Here is a 22,602-nt window from a genome sequence, read left to right as displayed (position 1 = left end):
CTTCCTCCTTCCTGGTAAATATCAAATCTAGCATGGAGGGAACGTCCCCTTCCCTCATCCTCGTAGCTTGTTTAACATGTTGATATAAGAATGTTTCCAGGATGAGGTCTACAAATTTACAGGTCCAAAAATCTTCTGTTTTAGCTTCATATGCTTCCCAGTCTATGGATTTCAAGTTGAAGTCACCGACTATCAACAGTCGTGATCTATCGTTATCTGCTCTCGCTATAATCTCTCTCATTATTGTTATAAGACCTTCACGTTTACTATCTAGCTCCTCCTTTGACCATGTGCTGCTTGGCGGTGGACTATATGCATTTATTATCATTAGTTTATCATCCTCATGGCAGATCTCTAGTGCTATTATGTCAACTTCTTGTGGATTGGCAGTCATTATTTCGTTCACCTTTAGGTGTTCTTTTACCAGCACAGCAACGCCACCGCCTTTCCTAATTTTTCTATCCCGTCTCCAAATTGAGTAGCCCCTTGGGAATATGACCTCATTTAAAATTACATCTTCAAGTTTTGTCTCCGTGAGTACAACAATGTCTGGTGTCTGCAGCTGTATTACATAACTCCAGTATCTTCGATCTCACTCCATCTATGTTGGTGTATGCAATCTTCAGGAACTTGTTCCCCCTCTCCTTATTCTTCACTCCCCCTCTCTCTATTGATTTTGTTGGTTTGCCTTTATGTACCACTTTACTGGTTTGCCTACCCCTATCACTTTGTAGAAAAAAGAATTTATTTCTTCTTCATTCCTGCTCTCATTTAAATGTTTTGCCTCGGCGAGGTTCAGTTTCAGCTTCTCTCTATCTTCTTTTGAAAGATCTCGTCTTAACGACCACCCTTTCCCATCCTCATCACTTTGCAATTTTCTTACATTCCTTGGTACTTCTTCCATCTGTTTGGCACCGTTTAGGGTGATCCTCAAAGGTCGATCTTTCCCTTTTACGTACCTGCCTATTCTCCTGTAGTCGCACACATTCTCTCTGGTTGTAAGACCTTCTACGAGGCCAACAATTTTATCTACTACTTTAGCTTCTTCTACAGCTCTTTCTGACCTAGATGTTATCGCCTTTTCTTTGCAGCCAAAAATGATCAGGGACTTACTCCGATCAACTGTGTTTTGCACCAACTTCGGGTTAGATGCCAATTCTTTCCTCACTTCTAGCCTAATGTTTGTTTTATCTTGGTTACTGCAGTGTTTGACTCCCTTTACTGCTTTTTCTATTTTTTCCTTCTCTTTGGCCACTTGTGCATAAGTGAGTTGCATATCTTTCTTGCACTGTTCTATTCCCTGTGTAACTTCCTCCATCTATGCTGACAAAAGCTGTTTCTCCTGTTGAATTTCCTTGCCTAACCTATTGTAGTCATTTATGTTTAACCCTTAACATGCTTGGGGTTTAATATCCTGTCATCCCCACAGGCGCATGTCATTTTGAAAAAAAAAAATATATTTTTTCTTTCTAACCTGTTAATTTGTGTTCACTGATCACGGGAAAAATAATAAAAAAATCGTAAGTGGCATATATTGCCCACTATAGGGCGGGGAAGTCTGGCAAATTATAGGCGCTGACTCAGCGTGCGTCCCAGGCGGTCTGTTGCTCGCAAGCTGTCAGGCCAGAGTTGCCACAAAGAGATAATTACCGAATTATTTCAATGTCTCTGATTGATTTTTCATACTTTTTTTGCTGTAATATTATTCAATAGTGTGTAGTTTGATATAGTTATATAATAAAATGAGTGAATCGTTGGTGTACTCAAAAATATGGTGTGCATATTGTTGATTCAATTATGTTCATCAATCAGTGAACAAATACTTTGTCGGTTATTACACTATAAGCACAGGTTATATATAAGTATTTGCATGTTTTGTTCACTATAACGAACCACTAAGTATCTATTATGAGTCAAAAAGTAATGAGGAGTGACCGCCGTGTACCAGCCAGCCACTCCCGCCCTCCCTCCTGTCATCTGACTCACCCTCATTCTCCTCCCACAATAATGTTTTTGCTATAATTCACTATATACAGACGTTATATATAAGTATCTACATGTTTTGTTCACCATAACTGTACATCTAAGCTTGTATGGTGAGTAAAGGCACAGAGATGTGGCTACTCACACAGTCAGCTGATCGGCGGCCAGACGCACTAATATTTGTCCTCCAACAATACTGTGTGGTGTTATTAGGCTATATACACACGTTATATATAAATATCTACCTGTTTTATTCATCATACTTGTACAAATAAACTGGTATGGTGCCCAAAGACCATCGTGGTAACCAGTAAACAACACCGTCGTCTGCACGGTGGCGTCGTCTGCACGGTGGCGTCGTCTGCACGGTGGCGTCGTCTGCACGGTGGCGTCGTCTGCACGGTGGCGTCGTCTGCACGGTGGCGTCGTCTGCACGGTGGCGTCGTCTGCACGGTGGCGTCGTCTGCACGGTGGCGTCGTCTGCACGGTGGCGTCGTCTGCACGACGCCACCGCCCTCACCAAAATGGCGGCTCCAAACCTTCTCTTGCTGTTTATACCCTCTATACCCACGTTATATATAAGTACAGTATCCACTCAATTTAACGGCCTATATGGGGCTGAGCCCTAGTCGTTATTTCCGGAGCTCCGTTATTTCCGAAGTTAAGTCGGGTCGGGTAATTTTTCAAGTAACATTCAGGTAGGATATATTTTATACTGTATAACTAAAATTAAATAAAGTTCATTGTGTAATTGCATTCCAATTTAGTGCCACACCGACGATTAAGCCAGTTGTTGGCTGCTGCATGGATGATGTGTGAACACGGTCTGATCAAGCCCAGATGGGTGAGAAAAAATTGATTCATTCCTTTGTATTGCAAAATATTTCATGTACCAATCAGCAAGTTAATATTTTCTCAATAATATTTTAGAGATGTGTTTTGATTTACCCTGAACAGTGCAGGTAATGTATTTTTAATGTTACAACACAGGCTGTGGCGGCCATGCCATAACAATGGCGATCGAGCCTTGTCACTGAGAGCTAGCCAAGACGAAATATTTTGAGCTCACCTTTTCTCTGCTGACGATAGAATATACATTTGCAGAGACTAATATGTAGCTTTTGTTGAAAAAAAACAATTAATATCTTGTAATACTATAATAAAATTGGTAAATTAACTTACTTTTAATGAAGCTGAAGATTACGAAGCTGTGAAGATTACGTCATCCTCTGCAGCGCTTGTTTTATATTGTTTATATTGTATACAGGGTACATATTGTATGTACACTTATTTTCAGGCATATTTTAATAGAGTATCCTTCTGTTTCTTGATGTCACTTACTGTACTTTTCCCGATGTTAAACTCTGCTGCTGCTCGTGCATGAGAATATCCTTTATCAAGTTTCTTAATTAACTCCAGCTTCTGTGCAACCGTCAGGCGCTTCCTTTGGGTAACTTTTGGCATTTTGTAAATTAAAAAGAAGATCATAATTACAGTACAGTAATATCCATCACAATTGAAGCTAGCCGCGCGAGTTCACAGTAAACAATGGGAACACATGGCCCGGCGGAGTACATTCTAGGTCCGTGGGGAAAAAAATACCTAGTGCCTATACTATAAAAGGTATTTAATAAGAAAACAAAGACTTTTGCTTAATAAAAACTGTTTCAAAATATTTTATTAACAATAATTTACAATTTTCTTCATTAAAGTGAATCATTTTAAAAGAAAATTAAGATGTAATATATGACTCTGGACGGTCCAGGTCGGTGGCCTGGTCACCATGTGAGGGGACGCTGATGCCACAACAAACCCAATACCGACCGTCGGTAATATCGACCGCAGACCGGTATAGCAGGCTCCAGATACCGGTCTCCCAAACCGGTCGTTAATACCGGCAGATCGGTATAAAAGAGGCCGTTAAATTGAGTGGATACTGTATCTACATTTGTGTTCACCATAGCGAACCACTAAGCTGGTATGGTGAGTGCAGTCAATAAAAGGTGGCCACACACAGTCAAAAGACATCGCCACCAGCCTCCCTCCCACAGCATTACACCTCCCTCCATGGCGCACAGCGCTAAATATCACCACAATCCTGCTATTATCAGAACCCTGGTCAGTTTTATCACAGTCAGGGGTCTTCTGTAATAATATCATCGCTACATAATAGCATGAACAAGTATAATTTGGCATTTTTAGGCGATGCTGTGGTCACAAGCTGAACAGCAGTGCTGTTAGCTCATGCTGCGTGCGTCAGGCTTGGTTGCTCACTCAATACTGAGGCCAATAACACCCGGGAGTTTGGCCCACGATTTTTTAAAAAAATGGCGTCTGTTTACAAGAGCCCTGATGAAGGTGTGGTGAACCCCGTGTATCCGCGGGCTGTTTAAATCTTGCGTAGTACTCCAACACATCATATGACGTGATGCGCAGTTGACTGGAACAACGTCCAGCACGTCATATGACGTGATGCGCACTTTAAGGGTTAAATTTACTTTAACTTCTTCCAAATCTATTTTTAAGAGTTTATTTTCTTCTTCCATGGCTTTGCAATTTGTTTCCAATTGATTCTTATCCTTGCGCAAGTCTTTCACTAAACCCTCAAGACATAAAACTTTGCTATTCAAATGGTCATTACTTTCTTTCAATTTACTAATTATTTCTACATGAGAGTTCACTATAGTATCTAAATTTACCAACTTGTTATGTAGACTGCTAATATCAATGCTTTCTTCATTGAATCCCTCAAAATCAAGCTCTGTTTTGTTTTTCCCCTTGCCGGCGGCCATCTTGAATGTTCTTCTCTGCACTGTAAACACTAGGGCAACTTTTTCTCATCCGATTTTTCACTTCCCTTAGCACTTTCCTGTTCTCTCACCTATTTTTCAAAAGCACTATGCCTTTATGTTCTCTGGGACACCACTCACTACCATCAACCTGTACTACAATACTTAGGATTGTTGAAATATGCTGGAGCTCCTCTGCTGCAAGTGTTGACCCTAGGGGTGTCACCTTTTGAATTTTTTAGTGTGTAATTACCTAAGTGTAATTACCTAAGTGTAGTTACAGGATGAGAGCTACGCTCGTGGTGTCCCGTCTTCCCAGCACTCTTTGTCATATAACGCTTTGAAACTACTGACGGTCTTGGCCTCCACCACCTTCTCACTTAACTTGTTCCAACCGTCTACCACTCTATTTGCGAAGGTGAATTTTCTTATATTTCTTCGGCATCTGTGTTTAGCTAGTTTAAATCTATGACCTCTTGTTCTTGAAGTTCCAGGTCTCAGGAAGTCTTCCCTGTCGATTTTATCAATTCCTGTTACTATTTTGTACGTAGTGATCATATCACCTCTTTTTCTTCTGTCTTCTAGTTTTGGCATATTTAATGCTTCTAACCTCTCCTCGTAGCTCTTGCCCTTCAGTTCTGGGAGCCACTTAGTAGCATGTCTTTGCACCTTTTCCAGTTTGTTGATGTGCTTCTTAAGATATGGGCACCACACAACAGCTGCATATTCTAGCTTTGGCCTAACAAAAGTCATGAACAATTTCTTTAGTATATCGCCATCCATGTATTTAAATGCAATTCTGAAGTTAGAAAGCATTGCATAGGCTCCTTGCACAATATTCTTTATGTGGTCCTCAGGTGATAGTTTTCTATCTAGAACCACTCCTAGATCTCTTTCTTTATCAGAATTCTTTAAAGATTTCTCACATAATATATAGGTTGTGTGGGGTCTATGTTCTCCTATTCCACATTCCATAACATGACATTTATTAACATTAAATTCCATTTGCCAAGTGGTGCTCCATATACTTATTTTGTCCAGGTCTTCTTGAAGGGCATGACAATCATCTAAATTTCTTATCCTTCCTATTATCTTAGCATCATCAGCAAACATGTTCATATAATTCTGTATACCAACAGGTAGATCATTTATGTACACAATAAACATCACTGGTGCAAGAACTGAACCCTGTGGTACTCCACTTGTGACATTTCTCCATTCCGATACATTGCCTCTGATTACTGCCCTCATTTTTCTATCAGTCAGAAAATTTTTCATCCATGATAGAAGCTTACCTGTCACCCCTCCAATATTTTCCAGTTTCCAGAACAACCTCTTATGTGGAACTCTGTCGAAAGCCTTTTTTAGGTCCAGATAGATGCAGTCAACCCAGCCATCTCTTTCCTGTAATATCTCTGTGGCCCGATCATAGAAACTGAGTAAATTCGATACACAGGATCTTCCTGATCGAAAACCATACTGTCTGTCTGATATTATATCATTTCTCTCCAGGTGTTCTACCCATTTAGTTTTGATTAGCTTTTCCAATACTTTCACTATTACACTTGTCAATGATACAGGTCTATAATTGAGGGGGTCTTCCCTGCTGCCACTTTTGTAGATTGGAACTATGTTAGCCTGTTTCCACACGTCTGCTACGATTCCTGTACACAGGGATGCCTGAAAGATCAGGTGAAGTGGAATGCTGAGCTCAGATGCACATTCTCTCAGAACCCATGGTGAAACGCCATCTGGGCCAGCTGCTTTGTTCTTCCCGAGCTCCTTTAGCATATTTTCCACTTCATCTCTAGACACCTCTATCCGCTCTATGTTGTTCTCTGGAATTCTTATTGTGTCTGGTTCTCTGAAGATTTCATTTTGTACAAACACACTTTGGAACTTTTCATTTGTGTGTGTGTGTGTGTGTGTGTGTGTGTGTGTGTGTGTGTGTGTGTGTGTGTGTGTGTGGCAGCCACTCTTGTTTTGCTCACCATACTAGCTTAGTGGTTTGCTATGGGCAACACATATGTACATGTGTATATACAGTGTGTATATAGTGTAATAACAGCAACAGGAGAATGTTGAGAGGAGCTATTTTGGTGAGGGAGGTTATGTAGTAATCATAGCGTCGTCTGCTGTATGATTTTTCATGCAGTGTATGGTGGCAAATGTACTGTTTGGACACAATACCGGCTTACTTGCATAGTTCTGGTAAATAAAACATGTAGATAGGTATATATAACATGTGTAATTAGTGTAATAAGAACAATAACAGAATGGTGGGAGGAGCAATGTTGGCGAGTAAGATGTTGGAGCGAGGGAGACTGGCTGGGTGTGGCATCTCTCACTCGAGGTGTTCTGAGTGTGTTGATGGTGAATGTATATAGTGTGTGACAGTGTATAGTGCGTAAATAGATTGTATATATACATAAATTAGCATGATACATAGTAAATAAGTGCAGCATATGTGTACATAAGTGTCATGCACGTAACACAGTGTCTTTGGACAATATGGATGTTTTACTGCCATAATATAGTGAACGTGTTCATTATACATAGGATTAGCACGTAAAAACAAATAAAATGTATTTGGAACTGTGCACAAAAAATGAACAAAAATATATTCACGGCAACTCATGCGCCCCGCCCCAGGTGCCCTACTGGCCCCGGGAGTGTACGTCACAGGCGAATGGGGAATGATGACGTCACGTGCCAACTTACGGACCACATAGCAGCCAAAGTAAGTACAATTTCAATTTTTTTTTTACATTCCCATACTGAGGGAAGGGTTTTTGACACTTTAAAAAATCAAAAGAATTTTTTCCAGAGAATTTATTTTCTGCGCACTATGCGTGTCATATTTGGAGGCAACGCAGTTAAGGGGTTAAATATGCCAAAACTAGAAGACAGAAGAAAAGAGGTGACATGATCACTATGTACAAAATAGTAACAGGAATTGATAAAATCGATAGGGAAGATTTCCCGAGACCCGGAACTTCAAGAACAAGAGGTCATAGATTGAAACTAACTAAACAAAGATGATGAAGAAATACAAGAAAATTCACTTTCGCAAACAAAGTGGTAGACTGTTGGAACAAGTTAAGTGACAAGGTGGTGGAGGCCAAAACCGTCAGTAGCTTCAAAGCGTTATATGACAAAGAGTGCTGGGTAGACGGGTAGCTGGGAGCTACGCTTGCACCACAAGCGTAGCTCCCATCCTGTAACTACACTTAGGTAACACTTAGGTAATTACACAGAAACAGAGAGAGAGAGTCAGTCGGTCAGTCCTGTCAGTCAGTCCTGTCAGTCAGTCCTGTCAGTCAGTCCTGTCAGTCAGTCCTGTCAGTCAGTCCTGTCAGTCAGTCCTGTCAGTCAATCCTGTCAGTCAGTCAGTTCTGTCAGTCAGTCAGTTCTGTCAGTCAGTCAGTTCTGTCAGTCAGTCAGTTCTGTCAGTCAGTCAGTCAGTTCTGTCAGTCAGTCAGTCAGTTCTGTCAGTCAGTCAGTCAGTTCTGTCTGTCAGTCAGTCAGTTCTGTCAGTCAGTCAGTCAGTCAGTCAGTCAGTCAGTCAGTCAGTCAGTCAGTCAGTCAGTCAGTCAGTCAGTCAGTCAGTCAGTCAGTCAGTCAGTCAGTCAGTCAGTCAGTCAGTCAGTCAGTCAGTCAGTCAGTCAGTCAGTCAGTCAGTCAGTCAGTCAGTCAGTCAGTCAGTCAGTCAGTCAGTCAGTCAGTCAGTCAGTCAGTCAGTCAGTCAGTCAGTCAGTCAGTCAGTCAGTCAGTCAGTCAGTCAGTCAGTCAGTCAGTCAGTCAGTCAGTCAGTCAGTCAGTCAGTCAGTCAGTCAGTCAGTCAGTCAGTCAGTCAGTCAGTCAGTCAGTCAGTCAGTCAGTCAGTCAGTCAGTCAGTCAGTCAGTCAGTCAGTCAGTCAGTCAGTCAGTCAGTCAGTCAGTCAGTCAGTCAGTCAGTCAGTCAGTCAGTCAGTCAGTCAGTCAGTCAGTCAGTCAGTCAGTCAGTCAGTCAGTCAGTCAGTCAGTCAGTCAGTCAGTCAGTCAGTCAGTCAGTCAGTCAGTCAGTCAGTCAGTCAGTCAGTCAGTCAGTCAGTCAGTCAGTCAGTCAGTCAGTCAGTCAGTCAGTCAGTCAGTCAGTCAGTCAGTCAGTCAGTCAGTCAGTCAGTCAGTCAGTCAGTCAGTCAGTCAGTCAGTCAGTCAGTCAGTCAGTCAGTCAGTCAGTCAGTCAGTCAGTCAGTCAGTCAGTCAGTCAGTCAGTCAGTCAGTCAGTCAGTCAGTCAGTCAGTCAGTCAGTCAGTCAGTCAGTCAGTCAGTCAGTCAGTCAGTCAGTCAGTCAGTCAGTCAGTCAGTCAGTCAGTCAGTCAGTCAGTCAGTCAGTCAGTCAGTCAGTCAGTCAGTCAGTCAGTCAGTCAGTCAGTCAGTCAGTCAGTCAGTCAGTCAGTCAGTCAGTCAGTCAGTCAGTCAGTCAGTCAGTCAGTCAGTCAGTCAGTCAGTCAGTCAGTCAGTCAGTCAGTCAGTCAGTCAGTCAGTCAGTCAGTCAGTGCAGTCAGTCAGTCAGTGCAGTCAGTCAGTCAGTGCAGTCAGTCAGTCAGTGCAGTCAGTCAGTCAGTGCAGTCAGTCAGTCAGTGCAGTCAGTCAGTCAGTGCAGTCAGTCAGTCAGTGCAGTCAGTCAGTCAGTGCAGTCAGTCAGTCAGTGCAGTCAGTCAGTCAGTGCAGTCAGTCAGTGCAGTCAGTCAGTGCAGTCAGTCAGTGCAGTCAGTCAGTCAGTCAGTCAGTCAGTCAGTCAGTCAGGCCGTCCGTCCGTCCGTCAACACCAGTGTTCAAGTAGTGTACTGTATTCATTTGTCAACGCATTGTATTTAGTGTTGAGAAGTATTCACATTAGTGTTCTCCATTTCAACTCATTACAGCACGTTAGGAGTTAGTATCCATTTGCAAACTGTCATGAATGATGCAACCTTTACCCTTATGCAGCATTTCTTAGTCTGGGGGTGCTGAAATCAATTTCATGTGGTAAAGGAAATGCTGTACTACACTTTATCCTTGTATTAGTGTTGCAAGTGCTGGACTGTGAAGCCTTAATAAAGTGGCTACTATGTTGGAAAATGTTGAGAATCACTGCCCTGAGGAATACATTACGAATGTTTTAAGCATAAATGTTAACACTTTTGCGCTCTCGGCGCTCAAAAAAAAACAATACCCCAGATGCTTTCGGCACTTCGCGCGCCTACGCGGTAAGACCGAAAAGTGTACACTCTTTTGACTGTCCTGACAATAATTGAAGGCGCACGTATTTAAATTTGGTATCACTGTGTTCGCAATGAAATTGTCTATAAGAGCATACCTATAAAATGCCGCCCAAGCATAAGGAGTATCAACACCAAATAAAAAACTATGCAGATCACTCGCCGAGAGCGCCAAACAGCAACAAAATGTTTCCACTCTCTTAATGGTTGCGAAGCCTACAGTTGTCCTACATCGCTAATTTTGGTATCATTGGAATCGCAATAAAATTCTCTACACGGACATATGCATATGAATGTTTAATATAGGTAATTGCCCACCCGCAAGAGTGTGTGAAGTGGAGAGTAGTTAGCCGCGAGCGCACTGGCGAAAACACGGGGGAAATCATGCTTGGAAAGTTTATACGTTTCCTGACCCTACTTTTCTATGTACGTATTTCTTTTTTATACCAATGTGTTCGCAATAAAATTTTCTATAAGATGAACTGTATAACATTTGTACAAAGCATGTGTAAGAGAAGCGCCAAATATAGAACCACGTCGCTCAGTATGCGTTCGCGGCAGAAACGAACGCATTGTTTTCGTTCGTTTGATGTTTGTCATGTTTATACTTGTTGAAACATTTTATAATTTGTATGACAGTGATCGCAGAAAAATTCCCTACACAGACATATACATAACACATACAAATATTTCCCACGTGTTGGATATATCAACGGCTAAAGGGAACCCACTGCCACACGCTCGCCACACCCCCAAACATACTTTGTGTATTTTTTTTTTTACTCATAGAAGTTTATGTGATATAATATTCATTCTGGTACCAAAACATTCACAAATAAATTCCCTACAAAACAAAAGTATCCCCATCCATTTCGGTTAAAAAATGGAATTTATAGAAATATTTTTTCGATGGACGAGAAAACTCGGCTGTTATGCGGAATCGTAAGAGAAAACGGCGACGAGTTATCTCTAATCTAAAGCGCGAAAGTGTTAAAACTTTTAGAAGTACTGTACAGTGGTAGCTCGGTTTACGAATGCCCCTCTTTACAAACTTTTCGGTTACGAGCCGGATTTCTTCGGAATATTTGAATCTGGTTACGAACTTTACCTCGGGATACGAGTTTGTCGATACACATATGGCCGACCTAGCGCATGGTGACACGGCGATCATGCCTCAGTTTTCCAGTGCCTCCCGCCTAGTGACTATCCCACCTGAATTCTTTGCAAGGATTTACAGTTTCTTTTTTTGGATTTTTTTGCTGTTTGAACATAAAATTTGTTATATATCTCGCCATGGGTCCCAAGAAAGGCAGTAGTAAGGTTCAAGGCAAGAAAACACATGTGAGAATGACCTTAGAGGAAAAACAAGAGATCATTCATAAACATGAAAATTGGTACACGTGTTGTTGAACTAGCTAGGCAGCATAACAAATCTTCAGGGGAGGAGGAGGAGGCAGTAGAGGATGTCCCTTCTTCATTAATTAAGAAAATGTGTGCAGTATGGGAAGAACTGCAAAGTTTTGCTGAAAAGAATCACCCAGATGGAGCTTTAGTAGGCCGTTGCATTGATCTTATTAATGACAATGTGATGTCTCACTACAGACAAGTGTTGCAAAAAAGGGAAAAACTATCTTCAAGAAAAACCATGAGAGAATCATGCAGTGAGCCAGATGCAGGTCCTAGTGGTATGCAGGCAAAACGTGCTAGAGTGTGTACCCCAGAGAAGTCCTCACTGCCTGATGTTATAATAGAAGGGGACGCCCCTTCCAAACAGTAACACCTCTCCTCCTTCCCCCCTCCTCACCGTCTTCCATATGCCAACAGGAGTCATCAGTAAAGGTAAGTAATAACTTGTACATACTTTTGTAGTGAAGATTTGGGTGAATTAAGTATAAAATTTGTTTGAAATGAATTTTTTGGGGAGTCAGGAATGGAAATTCACTTCCCATTATTTCTTATGGGGAAATTTTACTGTATTTGTACTGTATAATATTTTAAAAATTTTACTGTATTATATTTTTCAGCACACAGTATTCAACAGGAAGATATTGCACCGATATATCAGCCGACAAAAAGGAAGAGACGAGAAAAAAATAATCACGAAGAAACTAATGATCCTGATAATCGTTCTGGTTTGCCCGGTAGGCTCAATTATATATTTTTTATACAAAATCTTGAAAATTAATATTATTGATATAATTGATTAATTAATCATGATTTATTAAAGCAAATCATATTTTATAATAAATATACTTAAGACAAAGTTTCCTCTTATAGCCTATTATCACAGAGTAGCCTTTCACATTATTGAAATCTTTCCAACTCGCTCACCAATATTTGCAAACGAGCAATTTTTTCCTGTCTTTTCTGCATTTAAAGTGCAGCATTCACTCTATTGGCATATATATTTTCATTAACATTCTATGTACAGTACATGTTATTCTGTATCTCTCTTCAGATGACTTCTATAAAAGTCTACAAGAGTTACAATACAAACAGAAAATGAAACAGTTTGAAGAGGAGATAGCAAAGCTGCAGGCCTCGTACGACGCCTGCAACAAAGGGAAAAAGCCGCGAACAGCGGTGTTGCAATACAGTGGCAGTTCAAGTGGTCGGAAAAGCAGAGCTAAAGGTAATGGCAAGATATATGTCACTTGACTAATTGAATGACATTTCAATAATATTATTAAGGGCTATGTTTAAATGTGATTGTTCATTCTCGACTCACAATTGAGAATTTTTGGTTCGAATCCCGGATGGGACAGAAATGGTTGGGAGCATTTCCTATCACCTAATGCACCTGTTCACCTAGCAGTAAGTAGGTACCCAGGAGTTAGTCAGCTTGTTGTGGAGTTGCATCCTGGTAGGTCAGTAATTTGACCTCGGAAAGGGGGACCTAACGCATGTAAACACACTGGCTGTCTGTCCCCCGATACAATGAATTACAGTATTATTACTACTACTTCTATTATTATTATTATTGTTATTATTATTATTGTTATTATTATTATTGTTATTATTATTATTATTATTATTAAATGTGATAGTTAATAACTAGTGATAATAACATACCATTTATTTGTTTCTATTACTAGGCACACCCTCAAATCCTTTCCCTGTCAATTCTTTAATTGTGGAGTCTCCCATGCCTGCTGCAGAGATGTTTCCCAAAAATTATAATGGTATGTCACATTCTTAAGGGTTTAACCTCTGAGGTGCAAATAGTGCCTTAAGATGCTTGATGGGAGGTGGAAAAAAAATTGAATTTATCAATATTTTAATGTTTTTAAAATTTTCACTGATAGTTTTCATTTTGATAGTTTCATATTTTTATATGATTTCAATTAATGTATATCATTCATTATTAACCCCCTGTACCATGAAGTTGCCACATGAAACAGGTGTGCAGTGCAGGGATTTAAAAAATATGATGACTATATGAATATGTATGTCATATATTTTACCCTAACAAAAAATACTCAAGGAAATTTCCAATTATAGAAGATTAATGATACAAGAATCTTGTCCAGATGACAGGTCTGGATGGAATTGGGATGGAAGTCTTCCAACATTAGTTTTCTGGAAGGACTGAACAGTGTGATCCCTGTTGGCTAGTTAGATAATCAAATGCCTTGCCAGACTTGTGGCTTTATTGATCAAATAATTACAGTACAGTTATGTCCTGCAATAATACCATGCCATATAATATACAATACATTCATACAGTTTAAGCAACCTCCTCCACGCCCTTCTGATTCGGGCGATGAGGTGGTTGAGCCCAATTTTCCTGCCGAGTCTTCTGGGTCAACCCAGCAGACTCTCTTCTTGGAAGCTTTTTCCCTGGATGTTGCCTTTTCTTGAAGGGTGGTGGACGTGGAAGAGGGGGCTCTGCCCCGGGGGCTGTGTCAGTTGTTTCCGGGGCTTTGGGGTAGTCTGCTTGGAACGCTTGGGCTACTTTTGCCCCTGCTTGGGCATTTGTGCCTTCTGGGCAGAGATTGTTGTTTCATGGAAAGGGTTTTTGTCCCCTCCTTCCCTTTTTGAATTCGTTTTATCGTGTTTGCAGGCGTGATTTATGCACCCTCACATCAGATGCATCCGTCTTTTGCATGGATGTTTTGTACTGGTAAAAAAAAAAAAATGAATACTGTATAATTTTTCTGTGGAGAGCCCCTCCGGCTCTCCGGAGCTATACTGGGTTGATGTGAATATATATTAGACCGTGGACACAGTCAATCGATGGAGTTCTAGGCCTACCGGGGACCACGAACCAGAACCTGGCCCCCCCCTCAGAGGCACAAGGAGCAATGGCCGTTAGACATCCATATGTGGTTGGAAGCAGTTTATGTCTGCCATCTACCAGGTCAGGCACCTAGAAAGGTAGGAATCCTAAAACAAACTACAGCTGGTTAAAAATTGCAAACCAAAAGCCAAAGTAGCAAGCAGAACTCCCCAATCAGAAAACAAGCAAACAAGCATGACGTTACTACAGCTGCTGCGCTGCTGTTCGCGCAGCTTCCCCCTCCCCGGGAGGGGAGAAAGGGAGCCCCAGATCTACCATGCCAGCTACCCAACCCCAGTTCTGAGGTTGTGGTGTTGAGTAGAGGTCGATCGACTCTGGCCCCATTCCTTGAGCAGTGCTGTACCTTGTGGTGTGTGAGCCAGGAGTAATTCCAGAAGTACTGGGGCTGCATGTGCCTAGGGTCATCTTCCCTAGGTGCCCTGTAAGTGCTATCCTTGCAGTTTAGGGCTATCTTCCATAGGTTATTCTGGGACTACCTCCGCAGTGGGGGTCATTCCATGTGAATTCACCAAAGGCCTCTCACTCGACACTTTCTAAATCTAATAAAATTTTGTATTAAAGTAGACCTAGACCCCAAATGAAATTGTGCAAAATATTATAGCTCAATCTGCTTTGGTTCTTAAATAATAGGTCCATGTTCAATGGGCTCTCATCCTGTTAATGCGTACACATCGTAAAAAAGGCCAACTTTGACCCTTTATCAAATCATGTCTAGTGCCCAGAGAGGTGTGAAATTTGGCATACCAGGACAACTTTTGGTGTGGAATACAGCAGTGTTATCAAAAAAGTAGTTTGGGTAGCCATTCAGCTACCAGTCCATGCTAAAATCACTGCCAAATTTTGTTGAGAAATTTGGACCCCCAATTTGGAGACCACTTACTCATCAGCAAAAGGTCTAAACGCCATGATCTTTTGCAACAATGTATAACAAGCACAATATTATATAGTGATGCAATAGCAACTCTGTTGTATCCATATGTCCAGAGGTGGCCCACTTGAAAGTTGGCCAAAAAAAAAATTTCTGCAAAACTAGCCAACTTTCAAGGCAAAATATCAAAATATGCATCATTCCCAATTTGGTTTTGATTGACACCATTGGATAGAGTAGATTTTTTGTACAAGAATAACTTTTATTTAGGTTGGGATCTGAATTCCTAGTTCAGCCAGAGGACTCTGAAAATGACATACCTTGGTGCGATATCGAAAAAATCTAATTATGATTCTCCATCTTCTTTGTGCACTGATCATAACTGCTAGCAAATTGATATCCAGACTGATTGGAAAAATTTTAAGCTTCAATGGGTAGAACATTTTTGGGTGTGGGATTCAGAATTATTATTACACAATCAGTGCTATTTTAGGTTCCTGTTCTATATTTATCTTTACCTGGTTACCTGGTTGATGGGGTTCTGGGAGTTCTTCTACTCCCCAAGCCCGGCCCGAGGCCAGGCTTGACTTGTGAGAGTTTGGTCCACCAGGCTGTTGCTTGTAGCGGCCCGCAGGCCCACATACCCACCACAGCCCGGTTGGTCCGGCACTCCTTGGAGGAATAAATCTAGTTTCCTCTTGAAAATGTCCACGGTTGTTCCGGCAATATTTCTTATGCTTGCTGGGAGGGTGTTGAACAACCGGGGACCTCTGATGTTTATACAGTGTTCTCTGATTGTGTCTATGGCACCCCTGCTCTTCACTGGTTCTATTCTGCATTTTCTTCCATATCGTTCACTCCAGTACGTTGTTATTTTACTGTGTAGATTTGGTACTTGGCCCTCCAGTATCTTCCAGGTGTATATTATTTGATATCTCTCTCGTCTTCTTTCTAGTGAGTACATTTGGAGTACTTTACATCTTTGTAGTATCGTATCAGCAGGTCAAACATTACTGTTTACTTATTTGTGTATTTACTTGCAATAATTACACAAATAAATAAAGCAATAACACTTTCGCGCTATCTGGACGCGCCGGCGCGTCCGGTTTCGTCTAACGTAAACGCATAGTGGACATAAAGTTAGTCTTCTTTTAAAATATTTGTATAAAATTCAATTTTAATCCGATTTCATTGGGGTTTGTTTCAAACGACGCGCCATGAAGTTCTCTTTCTCACCACTAGGCCGCCTGGCGCGTCGGCCTACCCGGTCACGTGACGGGCCCATTGTTTTCGTGTCACGTGTCGTGAGTCGATCACGCTCCCCTCGCGCGCCAAACTCGAGCATTTTTACCCGTTTCCGTGTGGATTATACCCAATTACTTCATCAAAAATGGATCAAAGTCAAGGCCCAAGCACTTCTACGCCCAAGGAAGCCTCCAGGTCATCGAGAGTGGACAAAATAACCCAAATTTTTAAGAAGTGGAGCGGAGTGAAGCTCACACCAACGAAAATTCCAGGCCTTGTGGAGGATTTATCAGAAGCTGAAGGTGATGTAGAGGTATTGGAGGAAGATTTTGGAACCCACAACGATTATAGTGTACCTAGAGCTAGAGGGAATGATACGGCAACGAGTGATGAGGAGACTGAGGCCCTCACCGAGAAAGAGGAGGCACCGCGACCCCCTCCTCCTCCATCTCGGCGCACACGTGGTGCATCTAGGCTACCTAGAAAAGTAGCTACCAGACATGTTACTTGTCGTAGGAACACACGACAAATTGCGCCAAGTGATTCTGAAAGTATAAGTGATGAGGAAAGTGATGAGGATTCATTCGAGCCTGCTGAAAGGCGTACACGTACAGTACGTACTCGGCAGGCTGGGGCTGGTGAGGGCTGGAGTCGTAGCAATACTTCTCCAGTTGTTGATGATTTTACTGGAAATCCTGGACTGAAAATTCCCAAGCCTACTAGTGCACTGGCTTATATTCAATTGTTCATCACGCGTGCCCTCCTTGAGTTCTTTACCGTTGAAACAAATTTGTACGCCTCACAGTTATTCCGGATGGCCAATGAAAATGTATCAGATATTTGGACCCCAGTGAAGGTGAGTGAAATGGTGCGATTCCTAGGACTGTTCATATTGATGGGCATAATTAGGCTCCCAACTATGAGGATGTATTGGCAAACAGCAAAGCCATGGCATGCTCGTTTCTTCAGCTTGTTCATGCCGTCCAGACGATTCCAGCATATAAACCAGTTTTTCCACACATTCAATACCAATGCAGTGCCCGCGAACAATCGTGATAAGTTGATAAAAGTGAGACCAGTGATGGATTACTTGAAAGAGAGGTTTGCTCAAGTTTACATTCCCAAGAAAGAGTTGTGTTTGGATGAGGGTACAATGGCATGGCGAGGCCGACTATCCTTCAAAGTGTACAATCCAAACAAACCAGACAAGTATGGTGTGAAAATTTATATGCTTGCTGAATCTGTCTCTGGGTACATATATGACTTTGACGTATACTCAGGTATTGGTAAGACGATAGTGGATACAGTAACGGGGTTGATGCAGCCTTTAGTGAACCAGGGTTACCATTTGTACATGGATAATTACTACAACTCGGTTACCCTAACAGAAACATTGAGAGAACTTGGGGTGTACACATGTGGCACAATTAGAATGCTACGTGGCGCCCCAAAGGTATTGCAAGCTCTAGCCAAGGGTAAACTTCCACTGGATACCACAGTATACCGCCGCAAAGATAATACCTTCATTCTCCTGTGGAAAGACAAGCGAGTGGTTTCAATCATTACCAACATCCACAATGCAGACACTCAGCGAGTTCAGCGAAGGAAGCGAATTCGCAACCGAGACGGAACAAGTGGAATACAACAGGTAACAGTGAACAAACCGACTGCAATTTGCGAGTACAATAAGTTCATGAAAGGTGTGGACCACTTCGATCAAATGGTTAAATATTACCATTTTACCAGGAAAACTCACAAGTGGACCAAAAAGATTACCTTTTATTTCCTGCAAATGGCATTGCATAATGCCTATGTTTTGTACAAATACAACACAACTGATCGAAAAAAGCTAACATTGCTACAGTTCCACGAAGTGGCAATCTGGGCCCTATTGCACTGGGACACAGAGGAGTGGCCTAAAACAACATCATCATCTCAACACTTGCGGCACGCTCCAGACATAAATGATGACACAGCTCCTGCCAATGCTGACGCCATGCCAACTCCCGGACCATCTGGTGTGAGGCGGCCTTTGTTCACTACACCACCTCAAGATGAAGCAGACAACGAATCTGAACCTGACATGTCTGCCACACTGCCAGTTGACGAAACTGTTTTGTCAGATGAATCTGACTCTCCTGCAACTCCTGTTACACCTCCAGCGAGAGGACCTGGCCGCCCTATTGTTGATTCAGAAAATCGCATGAACTACAAACTGAAACATGAAATTTACAGACTGCCCAAACGTCTCAAGTGTCATGCATGCGCACGGTCCGGTAAAAGGAAGGACACGAACTATGGATGCAAGACCTGTGGTGTTGCACTCTGTGTTGTTCCCTGCTACACCAATTACCACCGGAAACAGGTGTATTGGGTGGTGAAGAAGTAACCACCCGCAACAGCTTCACTCCACCTACAAACCATCTGTTGAGCAATTTCAGGAATGAAGAACCTGAAGAAGGTGGAGTGAAGAACAAATGCTCAACTTACTGTTCCACAACCAGCCTTCCCTTGGTAAGTACACCTATTTGGTCCAAGTTTGTGTAGTATAATTTAGCTCATAGAACATTCTATTGTGAAAACATTGCCACTAAAATGAATGACATACATACATACAATAATAATATCAGAACAGTGAAATAAGTATAAACTTTCAAAGCAACGTTTCGCGCGTGTGTCGTCCGGTCACCGTTACCGGGTAACAGTGCGCCCACTTCCCACACTCTTGCGGGTGGGCCGGGACCATTATTCTACGATTATATTCATATCACCGTGTTGGGAATTTTATTGGGAGTCCATTGATACCAAAATTAAGGCTGTAGGACAATTGTAGAGGTGATAATAATCCCAAGAGTAAAAACATTTTGTTGCTGTTGAGCGCTCACGGCGACTCATCTTCGTAGTTATTTATTTCATGCTGGTATCTCTATAGCTTTCGTGACTTTTTTTACTGATGTTCTTCTAGAGAATTTTATTGCGAACACGTTGGTACCAAAATGAAATACGTAGCATGAAAACTAAGGTCAGAAAAGTAAAGAGAGTATACACATTTTTGTTTTTACGCTTAAGCGATAAAAACGCCGCGCGCACATACGGTTGGCTGAGTGACCTTCGCCGAGAGCGCGAAAGTGTTAATATTAATGTATTACAGGTCTCACTTGAAATTACTGTATTCAGTTAGTTTAATAATTTGATTTGAATTCGATTACAGATATGTCATGAATCAGGATTCCATTGGTTTATTGGCATGTGCTATTGCTAGCCATGAGTGTGGCTCTTCTGAATGTCACTTGACAACCTACACTCCCAACAAAGGCTTGAAGTTTCTAAATCAGTATAGTGCAGAAGATAAAAAACTGATTGCAAAGCAAAGTGAACTGAACTTGGATGGAGAATCTCAAGTATGCCTCCATCATGAAGCTTTGCTGTTGATGAAATTTGAATTTTTGCAAAAACTTGCTGCAATCTCTTAGAGAAGAAATGCAATGTAAAGCGAAAAGATTTGCGACAAATCACAGTAGCTACTGCAGAGAAAATGTCAGATATGCTGAAAGTCAGTATTAAGCCTGGTCAAAAGTTGTGCACATCATGCTGAAAGGAGTTCGACAGTAAGCAGGTAAGTGAGTCCAGCTCTGCTGAATCTGATGGCCCAGCTGATAATATAGAAATCTGTGAAAGTGTAAACACAAGTTTATCAGTATTAGGCATCTTACCTATTAAATATCAATGAGTTAGTGCAAGGGATAAGCATGGTTATGCAAAGCGTAAGATTAGCCAAGCACAGGAAATAATTGCCGAGCAGATTGCTGCAATTGGAAATATTGATTGCCAAAACCTGTTGGTACCAAGCTCTAGCCAACAGTGCACAAATTGCCAAGACTTCAATAAACTCTTTGAAGAAATGAAGCTAAAATTCCATGTAGCAAAGCGCCAAGAAAAAATACAAATCCTAACCCTCGTGCCACAAAGCTGGTCTATCAAAAAGACAATGGAGCAATTCAAAGTTTCAGAATACATGGTTCACAAAGCTAGGAAGCTGAAAGAAGAACAGGGAATACTAGCAATTCCTAAGAAAATGCAGGGCAAGTCAGTTCCTGAGAAAGTGAAGGAAAGGGTAGTACAGTTTTTTGAGGATGAAAAATTTAGTCGAATGTGTCCCGGAAAGAATGGAAAGAAAAAATCATGATCAGTACACAAAGAAGATGGAGAATCATAATTTCATTTTTTCGATATCGCACCAAGGTATGTCATTTTCAGAGTCCTCTGGCTGAACTAGGAATTCAAATCCCAACCTAAATAAAAGTTACTCTAGTACAGAAAAATCTGCTCTATCCAATGGTGTCATTCAAAACCAAATTGGGAATGACGCATATTGAGATATTTTGCCTTGAAAGTTGGCTAGTTTTGCACATATATTTTTTTTGGCCAACTTTCAAGTGGGCCACCTCTGGACATATGGATACAACAGAGTTGCTATTGCATCACTGCATAATATTGTGCTTGTTATATACATCGTTGCAAAAGATCATGGCGTTTAGACCTTTTGCTGATGAGTCTCCAAATTGGGGTCCAAATTTCTCGTGACAAAATTTGACAGTGATTTTAGCATGGATAGATAGCTGAATAGCCACCCATACTGCTTTTTTGATTACACTACGTTATTCTACACCAAAAGTTGTCCTGGTATTTCAAATTTCACACTCCTACAGGCAATAGAAGTGATTTAACCCTCAAACCGTGCATATCATATATAAATGATATCAGTGACAAAACCGAAACCGCGCACATCATTTATATATGATTTCGTGTCTAGCGCTATAATTTAACACTTTCGCGCTTTAGATTAGAGATAACAAGTCACTGTTTTTTCGTACGATTCCGCATAACAGCCTACTTTTCTCGTCCATCAAAAAAATATTTCTATAAATTCCATTTTTTAACCGAAATGTATGGGGATACTCTCAGATTGGCCTTAGCCTTATGACTCAGCATAAGGTAGGTAGGTTGGCGTGAAACAGCGAGGAATGGCCAACAACAACAAGCATACCACATGTTCCCGACATAGATGCCAGCGCAGCTCCTCCTGCTGACGCGGCAGTTTCAACACCCGGGCCATCTGGTGCAAGGCGTCCTCTGTTCACCTCAACACCTCAAGCCCACTCATCAACCACAAATTCTGAAATGGACATTGAGGACATAGAACCACTTGATGTTTCTGATTTCATAGAAGATTCTACTACAAGTTTGGTGGTTCCTGTAGAAGACAATATTCCTCAGTGCATCCAAGAAATACAAGAATTATAGATTCAGAACAACGTCTCAACTACAAGTTGACGCATGAACTCGTGCACTTGGCTAAAAAAAGAAGATGCCGTGTTTGTTTCAAGTCTGGCAAAAGGAGGGACGTGATATATGGATGTAAAACTTTTGATGTGGCACTGTGCGCTGCGCCTTGCTACACAAGGTACCACCGAAGAAAGATATTTTGGGTGGAGAAAAAATAACCACCGGCAACAGCTTCACTCCACCTAAGAAACATCAGATGAGCAACTTCAGGATCAGAAGCCTGAAGATGGTGGAGTGAAGAAAAAATGCTCAACTGTTGATCTTCAATCAACATAGACAGGGTAAGTACACCTATTTGGAATTTTTTATCATCTATAAGAAGTTATATTATATACGTTTTGTAGAGAATTTATTTGCGAATTTTTTGGTATCAGAATGAATATTATATCACAAACTTCAATGAGTAAAAAAAAAAAAAACACAAAGTATGTTTGGGGGTGTGGCGGGTGTGGCTCTGGGTGTGGCGGCCGTGTGGCAGTGGGTTCCCTTTAGCCGTTGATATATCCAACACGTGGGAAATATTTGTATGTGTTATGTATATGTCTGTGTAGGGAATTTTACTGCGATCACTGTCATACAAATTATAAAATGTTTCAACAAGTATAAACATGACAAACATCAAACGAACGAAAACAATGCGTTCGTTTCTGCCGCGAACGCATACTGAGCGACGTGGTTCTATATTTGGCGCTTCTCTTACACATGCTTTGTACAAATGTTATACATTTCATCTTATAGAAAATTTTATTGCGAACACATTAGTATAAAAAAGAAATACGTACATAGAAAAGTAGGGTCAGGAAACGCATAAATGTATAAACTTTC

The 22,602-nt window shown here is 41.3% G+C and overlaps 1 protein-coding gene across 5 annotated transcripts in view; it reads left to right on the top strand.

Moving 5' to 3' along the window:
• LOC123756149 (uncharacterized) overlaps positions 1-22,602 on the top strand; it is a 123,489-nt gene that overhangs the window by 42,349 nt on the left and 58,538 nt on the right. For 4 of the 5 annotated variants that reach the window (XM_069336554.1, XM_069336553.1, XM_045739210.2 and 1 more), the window contains exons 7-9: positions 12,043-12,159; positions 12,477-12,650; positions 13,114-13,200. In XM_069336554.1, coding sequence (XP_069192655.1) covers positions 12,043-12,159; positions 12,477-12,650; positions 13,114-13,200 — 378 coding nt within the window. The remainder of the gene's footprint in view (positions 1-12,042; positions 12,160-12,476; positions 12,651-13,113; positions 13,201-22,602) is intronic. The other variant, XM_069336555.1, reaches the window with a different exon arrangement.

This window comes from Procambarus clarkii, chromosome 36 (assembly GCF_040958095.1).
Source record: "Procambarus clarkii isolate CNS0578487 chromosome 36, FALCON_Pclarkii_2.0, whole genome shotgun sequence".
Taxonomy (NCBI): Eukaryota; Metazoa; Arthropoda; class Malacostraca; order Decapoda; family Cambaridae; genus Procambarus; species Procambarus clarkii.
This window is presented reverse-complemented; position numbering and strand designations above follow the sequence as displayed.